We start from the raw sequence: 11,620 nt of genomic DNA, 5'->3' as shown, positions 1-11,620 counted from the left end.
TGAGTTTTTCTATAACAACAGTCAACTGTAAAACGTCTCTGTCGATTATTCTTTTTTTTATGGGAAAACAACATTTTGTAAGTTTTCCGCACTTTGGTCTACATCTTGCCATGTGGTCAAAGCTCAGAATCAAAATACACTTGTGTACAACTATAGATAGCCCTCTACATGTGGACACATTAACACAAATTTGAATGTTTTGGGACAGTTTAGGCAAAAATTACTTCTGATTCAATGTCATGAAACAATTACATCTAAACAGATCTTTTGACTCGACTAAATACAGGCATGAAACTAATAATTTAACCTATGATCTGTAATACGAAGGATTTTCATTTTTAGGAAACCAATGCTGGAGTCAAAAAGGTTTTACTCGGAATGAATTACTTAAACACATTTGTTTGTGAAGATTTTAAAGTTAAAGAGTCAGGTGGTCCACAAACTTCCCACTCGTTTGTTTATTGATCTAATTAGTTTAAAACAAGAACATGTACATTTAATTTTCCAAGAAAAAATTAGTTTGCATTGAAAGCTATCAATAGATTTGTTTTTCACTAATTCCTTTCATTTGAATAATTTAAACACAAAATCTCATTTATTTTTTAACATATCTTTAGTGTTTTTAAAAATAGCACAGATTAGTTAACTGTAACGTTACTATTCTCACAGAAGAAAACTTTTTCTGTTGTTTTATCATGAATTTAAAAATAATGATATGGCATTGATACCATTAATAGTAAGTTTATCAATCAATCAAAGAAAAAAAAAATATACAAAACCACTTTTTAAAATAAGGGGACTAAAACTTTGAATCAAGTCATCAGGAATCAAACCATTATTTCTTGCGGAGCATCCGCAGAAGGCCAAGCGTAGCATTAAACATGCCTTCATGTTTAAAGATCATTTTATAGAAGGTGTCCAGTGGCAGCCTGCCGGTGGGATCGGCGTGCTTCAGGGCGGTCATGGGCATGTACAGCTGGTTTGTCTGGTGGCGCAAAGGCGGCTCCTTGGCTGTGATCACTTTATGTGTTTGCTAACAAGTAAAAAAAAAAATCCATCCATCACCAGGAGACACATTGTGATTCTGTGTATTGCCTGACAAAATGAGTTGTGGTGTAACTTAGAATCCAGCTCCCACTTACCTCAGCCACCTCCTCTGGTGTCTGACCGAGTGAGAGGAAGACCTTTTTAGAGTATGGCAGGTAAATTTCCCAGAAGATTCGTGCCGTCTCCTCATCTGCTTCTGACAGGTCCATCTTCTCAGCATCTTCGTACACTTTCTTCTCAAACTCAGTCACCACGGGACCCGGTTCTACTAAAGTGGTCCTAGCGACAGGCACAGGAATGCTGTTTTAGTTCAGTCATTTGGCAATAAAGATCCCTCCAATGTCAAGCAATGTAAGCAGACAGAATTTATAAAGCAGAGGTAACTTATAGTCACTTGATGTTAAACTTCAATGCTTGCACTGCTAAACTTTCGCAAAATCCCTCCACGGCAAATTTGGAGGCAGAGTAGACATCGTTGAACAGAAGTCCTGTAAGGAAATTATATAAAAAAAAATGTCTAAGCAACCTCCTGACTCCAAACAGTTCCCAGAAGTGTCACTCAAATGTCACACCCTGTATTCCCATGACACTGCTCATCACCACAATATGGCCGCTCTGCTGTCGCTTCATGTCAGGCAGCACCTCTTTCACCAGCCGGACCAGGCCAAAGAAGTTGGTGTCAAAGAGCTCTTTCATAGTAGCAATACTTTGGCACTCCAATGGTCCGATCATACCAACCCCAGCATTGCTCACTGCAAGGAAACACGGATAAAACCTATAATCTCTACATAGGAAGATCTCCCTACTTATCTTAAATTGTGAATATAAGTGGAGGAAACAGACCCAGGACATCCACTCGCCTGTTGGACAGGCTGTTGACACACTCTTTGATGGAGTCTTCACAGCAAGCGTCCAACTCTTTGATTTCCAGGGTCTTATTTAATGAGTCACCAGCTGCTTCCTCCAAAGGACCCCGTTTCCCAAGATCCCTCATGGTGGCGACCACTGTCTCACACAAACAACGAGCACACTGCACATGTCAGTAACTGCAGACATGTCCGCTCGCCAGGTCATCGCTGTAAATGAAAATTTGTTCTCAACAGATCCTTCTTGTAAAAAAAAAGCAGGTGAAATAAATAAAAATAGATTCAGGCTGAGTGAGGAGAGTTAACCTTGAAAGCGTCTACGTTCATCATTGGCGAGCCGCACGGCCACAGCCAGGCCAATGCCAGAGGAGCAGCCAGTCACCAACACTCGTCTGGCTCCCATTTAATTTGACGTCTGTCCCCCAGTTGAGGTGGACCCTTGAATGATGTACTGAAAACAATTATGACTCTTAGTCAGAGTGCAATTGGTTACTTTTTTGTAAAACACAAAACTAAACAAAAATGCCAAAATTTTATTAAACCAAGACGTGACGTTCAAGTTGGTGGAATATTTCATTCATATATTATATGAATGAAATATATGATATAATGCCTTGACATTAATCTTGTGAGAGTGCTGGCATGTAAATATATATATATATATTGCAGAATGGCCTTTTTTCTGTTATTTTTTAACAAATGTTTTTATCATATCAAGTTATACAGCAGTGCAATCAGGTCTACAGAAGATAAGACTCCAGCTTATCTTCTACATCCCATTTCATTTATGTTGCACAAGTGTTACATTCTTTTTGGGGTCTTCTGGAAAGTGTTCAGATGTATAACTTTAAATAATTGTGTGCTGCATTATTTTTCTACAAGAACATACTTCAAATCTACATAGGGGGTTGATAAACAATATTTATAAGAGCAGGTTCTGCAAAGTAAAACAACAAATGTATCAAGGTCACTGTCGAAAGTGCAGACGTGGAAAGCTCCAACACAAGGTAAGCTGACTCAGACAAGCCGAGGCCTGTCGTTGCCATTAGCAGGGCAGCAGTCTACCGACCTGCGGGACAGCAGCGCCTTCCTCACTGCGACCGCAGAGGGAAACAGACGCCAAAAACACCAAGCCGTGAGAGGAGAAAACACACGGAGAGCAGCAGGCGCGTTAAGAGCTGGGATCATGCGGCGCTTAGCGCAGGGATTATTTACTTACAGGGTCAGGTTCCATTCACTCTGGGAATTGTAGTTCTTTAGAGAATGACTTCTTCGAAAACTAGACATTAATGTAAATATCAATATTGCCCTTATTGCTGCTTTTGCAGCTTTGGTATGAAATGGATCGAAAAGAATTATACAATATTCAGTGCAATTTTTTGCTTTATTTTAAAATATACATTTTTTTAAATACATTTTTACCGTTATTATTAACATAAAATGAATAAAGTCTTAACAAAAAATCACCGTCAATGTTGTCAATTTAGGCCCCAGACTGAGGATTTTGAGTCACAGTTCCATATTTTGGCCGCTAGAGGGCACACTCTTCCCTCTCTCTACTGCTTGCAGCAGGGCGTCAGATGTGAAACAGCTGGAGTTTCATCTGTCCACGCGCGCGCACACAAACAACTTTAGGTCTCACGTGTTTTTGTAACAGCCGTTTTAAACAAAAACGTTTAAACGTCATTAAGAAATTTTAGCAAAACATTGTCCAACTTATTGTTATTTTATAGGTAATACACTGTAATAGTAAATTAAAAAATGCGTAAAACGGTTTATTGTGTCATTTGAAACATCTGTTTAACATGTGGTTGAGAATAATATCCTACGTGAAAAATCTTTTTTCAGATAAACAATCTGACTGTGTATATTGTTTCCTCTGTAGGACTTCTCACCTTGAATTAACATTAGGTCAAGGACAAATGGTGTTGATAAAGTTGATATTGGCCACTGTTGGGGATTGTTAAATCTAGTTGCAGTTGGCATGGAGGCATAACTAGGTTTTAGAGATAATTAAGTTCTTTGTTTTTTGCATGCACAAAACACAAACCTTTGAAATAGCACCAGAAATGCAACTTAAAATATGCATTTTTTTTCTTGATATTATGAAATATCAAGCTTGTTTTATAACACAGAGGAAGTTACACCCCTCATTGCAGCTCACTGCCCAGTAACAGCAGGGAAAGCTCTCTACATTTGATGAATAGAACACTTATGTTACATAATCAGAAAACAGTTTTTTGTCATGTTATGTGAATAATGGTTGGTTATACAATCAGTATAATTTAGTTGAAGGGATACTAGCAATGACAGCAGAATTATTGTGTAAGAATCTGGAGTTCTAGGTAATCGTCCAAGAAAGTGAGAATGAGAAGCACATGTTTCTATAGAGGATCCTGGCATAAACAAAAGATAAATTTGGATATAAGGAAGAAATGTGCAAATTATTTGTTATTTGAGTATATTAATGATATTTTAATGCATAAGAAAAGTGAAAAAAGGTTAAAAGTATTTTTTTGGGTTTAGATAATAAGGGTGACATACACACACTAAAACCTCCATAGATAATAAGTGTGACATACACACACTAAAACCTCCATAGTTAAAATAAGTTTTAAAAAAATGTTTTTTGGGGGGGTTATATAACTAAGCAAAAAAAAAAAAAAAAAAAATAAGTAAAAGAAAAAACTTAGGAAAAAAAACATGAAAAGTGAAAACCACTATAACCCCCAAAATTAGTAGTGCTCATAAAAGTAACCCAAAAATATATATCCAGAGCATGAACAACCCAAAAATTGGGTTGAAGAAGAATCTCAAGTGTTTTTAAAATTGCACTAAAATGACAACGATTTTGCTTGTTCTAGTTATTTTTCCAAATCCTATCAGAAAATTAAATTTATTTTGAAAAATAAAATCAAGATAAACCACCTTATTATTCTTAAGTAAAATGCCTCCATTAAAGATTTAATTACTATTTAAATAGTGTTTGTGATTTTCTTTTGAAAGGGAACAATAACCAAAGACAGAATGTTCTGGAGGAAGAAAAGGCTAATTGTGAGAGCCGCAACAAAAGACAATCCTGCTCAATACTCCAGAGAAATGATTTCCTAACTCTCTGTCTTGTGTTTTTGTTTGTGGTGTAAATGGAGGATCAGGGTTGCCATATCTGCATTTTCTCTCCAGTAACTAATACTGCTGGAGAAACAGGCACTTTGATCATGTGAGGCACTTCCTCACACAATGGTTCGTCTCAGGTGAGAACGATTCTCCTATTAATCAACAGCTTAAAAAAGTTTTGTACAGATGCACATGGGCTGAAAGTATTTTTTCTGCATTGTAATCCACCCACACGAGCACAGCTGTGAACACACAGGGTCACACTGACATTTAGTGAGTGCTCTTCTTTAGAGCCAGTCAGAAAATATCCACTCTTCTAAATGTTTGATGCTTTTATTGTTCAGTTTTTCTTTTGCTTTGTTATGCACATGTAAAAGGAAAGCACTAGATGAGATCAAATCTCACTTTTTTGCATTACAATCATATAGATTTCCAAAGATACATGTGACCCAGCATTTCAGTCTTTTGTGTTTCTTGGCTGAATTCTCATTGGTTTTGACACTGAACAGTCTGGCTTGTGTTAAAAGTTCAGGGAGTGGTCAGTTTTTTGTTTCATAAGCAGAGAAAGCTTAAATACTTTCTTTCAGCCAGGCAACTCTCACACCATCTGTGGCAAGAGGACACAACCATCTACCACAATGTAAGAACAATTTTAGTTCGAATAGTTTGTGAATTTCACATTGTTTTGTTTTTCATGGAAAAATAATAAGAAAAAAAAACTTTCCATGTGTGTTGCAGGATGTTTCTTTCAGGACTTGTTGGCTTCGTTCTGCTGCTCACAGCTGAGGCCGGAGTTGGGTAAGAAATCTGAGAATTGTTGTCAGAGTGTGTTGCATGGAAATTTTAACATGCTTATTATTAACATCTGATCCTTAATAACATTTACAGAAACTCCTCTAAAGTGGAGTTCTGCTTTGAAACACCAGAGTGTCTGCTGTTTGATCTCATCTGTGAGACCAGCACATATGAGGTTCGTAAAAGTAAAAGAATTTCATAAAAAAAAAACAGCAAACAGATGTTCACAGAATGTTTTTTCAATTGTCTTGCAGGTCCGTCACTATGATTCTGTGAAATGGGCTTCAACCAAAGAGTCATCCTACGCCTTTGAATTTGCTGCCCCAAAAATGTTTACACGACTGTTTAAGTACATCACTGGGGAAAATGAAGGAGGTACACGTTTATGATTCATTTTAACAACTGCTCTTTGTTAAAAAGAAAAAAAAAAGATTATAAAAATATGTATACAGACTTTCTTATTGCAATAGGTTTATTCTGTTTTTAAATTCTAAATGAAATCTTCATCTTAAGGGAAGAAAATCGAAATGACCACACCAGTTGTTTTGAGAATGCCTGAGAAGAAGCTTTGGGAAAAGGGTGACTTCACAATGAGCTTTCTGCTGCCATCTGAACATCAGTCTAATCCTCCCAAACCCACAAATGTGGATGTAAGTCGACAACTGCAACAACAAAGACGGGGATTTTCCTTGATCAGTTGAAAATAAAAACTCGGTTTATCTTCAGGTATACATCCACGAAACACCTGAAATGAATGTCTATGTGAAGAGCTATGGAGGATGGTTGGCAACTTTGTCTGACAAACTCAAGTCAAACGAGCTCTCCTCCGCCCTTGATGCTGTCAACGCAAAGTACAAAAAGGGACACAGAAGTGTTGGTTATAACAGGTAAAAGAAATGACAAGCATGTTTAAGATAGTAAAAAAGAGATGCACGTGTATAAATGTCATGTTTTAAATATGCATGTGTGTCTTCCTGCAGCCCTATGACTATACTGAAGAGGCACAATGAGGTGTGGTACATTGTTGAGGGTGAACCTGTGTGTAACACAAGCGAGTGATTGGAAGCATCGTCTCCCTCCTGGAAGCTGGGAGCCTCTTTACTGCACCTGCTGCAAGTCATACATGTAACCATCCAATCTAAGATGTAAATGAAATGTATAGCTATAATTTTGTCCCCCTGATTGTTTTCTTTTTATTCAATAAATTCAACTTTTGCAGTAATTTGTTTAGTAAAATCTTTGGTTGGTCTTTGTTTTTTTTTTTGCTTTACTCAGGTTCCACTCTCATTCATCATGGTTAAAGGTTTTTTTTTTTTTTGCCATCATATGTTGGTTCACACATCAAGCAAAAGGTAAAGCAAACACGAAGGGCTTTGAAGACATCTTTTGCATTTTATAGGGTCTAGAAAAGGCGTGTGACGTTAAATTGGCGTGAGAATCAGGAAAGTGGAACTGGCACGGACATTTATGAGGACAATCTAATGTACAGGTGTCGTAATGTGTCACCTTTGAGCCCTCTTTGACATCATTGTAATCATCTGAAAAGTAGCTCATTGTTGGTCTATCACCTTGACAGTTATTTAGATATGAGCATTTAATTTCATCAGATCAAGTGATAGCACGGCCTCCATTATGTGTTAAGATAACTGTTTTAAGGCTAAATATTTGCTAACATTAGTTGCTGTGAGGATCTGGAATTCTTTCTTAAACAGATTTTAATGCTTTGAGGTTTTTAGATTACATGCATAAATGTGTAAAACTGCTGTACTAAAGAAAATTAATAGACATAAGTCTAAATAATGACTATAACTGTATGGAAATAACTGTGTTTGAAACTAAAGTTGACACATACAACATTGCATTTGCAACCTTTAACTCCTAAAGCAATCCTTCTGACAATAGAACAGAAAGAATTGGTAAAAGATTATATATAATTTTCTAGTGTTTTATCCAGAAACTGGACAGTTTTTGTCCAGATTTTGGTCTCAGTGACTTTTTTGGTCTGAACAGTTTTGCCGAAATAATTTGTCGTGATTTATTTTTTATGATTGTAACATCATTCAGATTTTTTGAAGGAAAAAAAAATCACCTAGCAACAACAAAACAGTTGAACTCAAAGTGTAGTATTAATCTTTTCATTGCAGGAGGATCAAGTTCAAACTCATGTTCTACTGATAACATTTATTCAATCTTATATAAGAAAAATGAAAAGTTACAGGAAATATTTTCTCATGTGCATCTTTTTATTTAAGTGAAAAATGACTTTATCTGCCATTGCACTAAAAAAAAATTCACTGAAAACTAAAGATTAAAGGCGAGGAAATGTGTGTGATTGCAAGTGGTTGTACACACTCCACTGTAGGTTCTTATCTTATCTCTTATCAGCTGGGTTCTGGTGTGGTTTAGTAAGTTATTTCATTACAGCAAGATTCCAGCAGGTGGCTATCTGTCTACCCTGGATGGGCTGCCTGTCTCTCAGGCTTGCTGACATACTGACTGGTTAGGAGTGCCAGTCAGGAGAGATTTTATGACCCCCACCTTGGATCGAAGTCCACTTGCAGGCCTCAAACTACCGTCAGTCTTTCTGAGCTGTTGAGCCTGACCACCTGCAGCACTTTCTCCGACTGTCCCGCTGTGTCTGTTAGGACGTCCGACTTCTGTAACAATGGAGGTTGGGTTAAACTGATTGTGGATTTTCTGTCCCACAACTCAAGATGGACAGACCTGGTTATGGCTTGGAGCAGCCTCAGCCTCTTTTTCACCAAATTTGTAATTACCCAGAGGATCTTTCAGCTTTGGAGGGATCTTCAACATGTGAGTACTGGATGTGACTGTCACACACCTGCATCTTTAAAGGTTCATGTCCAGACAACCAGATTGCCCTTCATGTGGATTTTTAAATCTAGGTTTTACAATGAGACTTAGAAGTGATCTAAATGTGATAAACACTGTTTATTGTAGTACAAATGTTTTTTTAAAGGATTCATCCTAATCACATAGTTAGATACACAGACTTATGTAAGGTCATATCTCTGATCATCGTGAACAGATCTATATGAGTGACAAGGTTCTGTCTGTGACTGAGGGGGTGGTCCCGCACTGTTCTCTACACAGCTGAGCAGTGGACGCCACATTTTCATGCAGGCAGCATGGTTCTTCTGACTTTGTTGTGCATGATTCAAGCCTTTATTATAGATTTTCACACCAGCTATTTCATATATTATATTTAACATAAATGCTGGTGTTCTGCAGCTCAGGAGCAAAAGACAGAGCAGAACAGCAGGACAGAGCCAGAGGAGAGCTGCCCCGTTTGTGGTGACAAGGTGTCGGGATACCACTATGGACTGCTCACCTGTGAGAGCTGCAAGGTAATCAATGAAGCATCCATTCAATCAATGATCTGGTGCTTATTTAGAATATAAACAGACTTGTTTGTGACTGGAGAGATGTCTACCATCTTTCATGGAAAACAGAATAAAACAGAGGGATAATTTTTTGCTTTAATTTTGCATGGAGGGCTTCTTCAAACGCTCAGTGCAGAACAACAAGCACTACATCTGTGCTGAACAACAGAGCTGCCCCATGAACCTTTCCCAGAGAAAACGCTGCCCTTTCTGCCGCTTCCAGAAGTGTTTGGCTGTTGGTATGAAGAGAGAAGGTACACACGATGAAACAGACTTTTAAACCAGAACTGATATAATCTAACTTGCTTTGGATCAGTTGGAATTAGGATGCAGAGAACCGTAATGCCTCTGTGTTGCTATAAATAATGAATTGTTTCAAGATGTTGCTGAAAGCTTTTTCTCAATCATCAGCTGTGAGACCGGATCGGATGAGAGGCGGCAGGAATAAATTTGGGCCTATATACCGACGGGACAGGCAGATGAAACGACAAAAGGCAAACACTGCTCCCTTCAGGACTGAGAAGGAAACTACACAGACACACTGCCCCATATCTCCAAACGATCCTCACCTTTCAGGCTGTCGTTCAATCGATCCATCATCTTCAGATGGCTTCAGTGTAACCTACATGTATCCCAGCAGCACGGGGCAGGGAGGGGAACTCAAGCCTCTGGACTCCTCCGTGAACCACAGAGTGCTCACTCCTCCCTCTCTACCTTATCCTGGAGCATACTGCTCCTTATCTGGATTCCCGCAGGAAAAAGGAGAGTTTTTTCTCAGTTACAGCTCAGCTTCCTCACAATACCCAGAGAGTTTGACCCCAAAGACTGCAACCACATCCAGAAAATCCCCTGAATCATCACCTTGCTCTACACCGAACTCAGCTGCAGCTCCATCCCAGTTTTTGAGTAAAACACCAACCACTCCTCCATCTCCTCATTCTCGTAGCTTCCTGAACCAGCTCATGGAAGGTGAACAAGATGAGAGCCTTCTGTGCACCAAAGTTCTGGCCATTCTGCAGAGAGAACAGGCCAATCGAGGGAAACACGATCGTCTAAACACATTTAGCATCATGTGCAAGATTGCTGACCAGACGCTGTTTGGGCTCGTGGAGTGGGCCAGAAATACGGACCTCTTCAAGGAGCTGAAGGTGGGAATCTTCAATTCAGAAACACTTTCTCCACATTGCAACTTGTAGACTCAGTTAGTAGCCATGAGAACAAACTCAAAGACATTTTTCCTTTGTCACATCTTTTTGTAGGCTAAAAAGTTTGTAGCCTTCACCTTTCCCACGTTTTTCAACAGGTGGAGGACCAGATGGTGCTGCTGCAGAGCTGCTGGAGTGAGCTGCTGGTCCTGGACCACCTCTGCAGACAAGTCACATATGGCAAAGAGAGTTGCGTCTATCTGGTCACAGGTCAACAGGTAAAGAACTTGATGCATGAAAAAGGAAATTCTTAAATTCCCAATCAAAGCCTTTTGTTATTTTTGGTGACACAGAGACTAAAAGCTGTCGTCATTGCATGTACTTTATTCTGATGCAGATTGAGGTGTCAACAATTGTTTCCCAGGCTGGAGTGACACTCAGTAGCTTGGTGTCAAGGGCCCAGGACCTGGTGGCCAAACTTAAGGCACTCCAGTTGGACAAACAGGAGTTTGTCTGTCTCAAATACCTAGTGCTGTTCAACCCTGGTGAGAAAAACAAAAAAGCTGTCTTTTTTTGTTCATAGTGTGCATTCTACTATGAATTAAAAAAAAAAAATCGATTCGAATTTTTTTGTTTTTGCCCGCTTTAGATGTGAAGTCAGTACAGAACCGCAAGCAAGTCGAGCTAACTCAAGAGAAGGTCAACAGGGCCCTGATGGAGCACACTCAGAGAAATAACCCAGGACACTCAGACAAATTCGGCCAGCTGCTTCTCCGTCTGCCCGAGGTACGCAGCATTAGTTTGCAGGTGGAGGATTATTTGTACCAGCGCCACCTATTAGGAGACTTACCCTGCAACTCCCTGCTGGCAGAGATGCTGCATGCCAAACACAGTTAAGAGGCTGGAACTAAGTGACACTGGGGAGGCAGGCGCACAACTGCTGCTGCTCCTTTCCTCTAACGTATCAAAGGAACAGCTAGCACCAATGAGAACGTCTGACACCCTCAAAGAGGGACCACCTGTCCCACCTGTCCATGCTTTGTCAAAGCTTGTGTCAACAGTATTACTACAATAAAGAGACCGCTGGGACATTTGTGACCCATGTTCTTTAAAGTTGGCTGGAAAAGTGAAAACAAAATAATAAAATTCACTCTTGAATCCTTTGGCTGTTGCTTCATTGTACGTCCAAAGCTTAAGGACATTTTCATAATGTGTTAAAAAATGACAGGATTTCTTTGTTTTGGCA

The 11,620-nt window shown here is 39.0% G+C and overlaps 3 protein-coding genes across 4 annotated transcripts; 2 read left to right on the top strand and 1 right to left on the bottom strand.

The window, feature by feature from the left end:
- Positions 1-439: 439 nt before the first annotated feature.
- LOC101162684 (retinol dehydrogenase 8) lies at positions 440-3,126 on the bottom strand. The gene is made up of 7 exons (XM_004071615.4): positions 2,983-3,126; positions 2,220-2,364; positions 1,891-2,052; positions 1,620-1,799; positions 1,442-1,535; positions 1,143-1,326; positions 440-1,033 (listed from the first exon to the last, which is right to left on the bottom strand). The coding sequence occupies exons 2-7, from the start codon at positions 2,314-2,316 to the stop codon at positions 836-838; spliced, it is 915 nt and encodes a 304-aa protein (XP_004071663.1). The 5' UTR covers positions 2,317-2,364; positions 2,983-3,126; the 3' UTR covers positions 440-835.
- A 2,504-nt stretch (positions 3,127-5,630) lies between these two features.
- Positions 5,631-7,045, top strand: soul5 (heme-binding protein soul5). The gene is made up of 7 exons (NM_001278893.1): positions 5,631-5,670; positions 5,769-5,828; positions 5,919-6,000; positions 6,080-6,200; positions 6,339-6,475; positions 6,552-6,712; positions 6,806-7,045. Coding segments are annotated over exons 1-7 (642 nt in total). The 5' UTR covers positions 5,631-5,668; the 3' UTR covers positions 6,885-7,045.
- Positions 7,046-8,403: 1,358 nt separating this feature from the next.
- Positions 8,404-11,537, top strand: nr5a5 (nuclear receptor subfamily 5, group A, member 5). Of its 2 annotated transcripts, none has more exons than XM_011478063.4 (7): positions 8,404-8,639; positions 9,078-9,193; positions 9,342-9,483; positions 9,641-10,377; positions 10,533-10,652; positions 10,799-10,919; positions 11,024-11,537. In XM_011478063.4, exons 1-7 carry the CDS (start codon positions 8,540-8,542, stop codon positions 11,269-11,271), a joined length of 1,584 nt encoding a protein of 527 aa, XP_011476365.1. In that variant the 5' UTR covers positions 8,404-8,539; the 3' UTR covers positions 11,272-11,537. The 2 variants fall into 2 exon arrangements, with proteins under 2 accessions (XP_011476365.1, XP_004071664.1); XM_004071616.5 differs by having other exon boundaries at positions 10,772-10,919.
- Positions 11,538-11,620: the final 83 nt, after the last annotated feature.

This window comes from Oryzias latipes, chromosome 8, assembly GCF_053564925.1.
Source record: "Oryzias latipes strain Hd-rR chromosome 8, Olatipes_Hd-rR_3.1".
Taxonomy (NCBI): domain Eukaryota; kingdom Metazoa; phylum Chordata; class Actinopteri; order Beloniformes; family Adrianichthyidae; genus Oryzias; species Oryzias latipes.
Note: the sequence above shows the minus strand (reverse complement) of the source record. Positions and strands in the feature narration are given on the sequence as shown.

Bases quoted from the DNA above. Each gene is read 5' to 3' on its own strand.
- LOC101162684 (XM_004071615.4), bottom strand. From the start codon at position 2,316: ATGGGAGCCAGACGAGTGTTGGTGACTGGCTGCTCCTCTGGCATTGGC. The intron at 2,053-2,219 runs GTTAACTCTCCT...TGTGTGAGACAG, and splicing joins TGAACGTAGACGCTTTCAAG to TGGTCGCCACCATGAGGGAT. The intron at 1,327-1,441 runs GTGACTATAAGT...GCCTGTCGCTAG, and splicing joins GCATTGAAGTTTAACATCAA to GACCACTTTAGTAGAACCGG.
- soul5 (NM_001278893.1), top strand. The intron at 5,829-5,918 runs GTAAGAAATCTG...TAACATTTACAG, and splicing joins ACAGCTGAGGCCGGAGTTGG to AAACTCCTCTAAAGTGGAGT. The intron at 6,201-6,338 runs GTACACGTTTAT...CTTCATCTTAAG, and splicing joins CACTGGGGAAAATGAAGGAG to GGAAGAAAATCGAAATGACC.
- nr5a5 (XM_004071616.5), top strand. From the start codon at position 8,540: ATGGACAGACCTGGTTATGGCTTGGAGCAGCCTCAGCCTCTTTTTCAC. The intron at 9,194-9,341 runs GTAATCAATGAA...TTTTGCATGGAG, and splicing joins TCACCTGTGAGAGCTGCAAG to GGCTTCTTCAAACGCTCAGT. The intron at 9,484-9,640 runs GTACACACGATG...CTCAATCATCAG, and splicing joins TGTTGGTATGAAGAGAGAAG to CTGTGAGACCGGATCGGATG.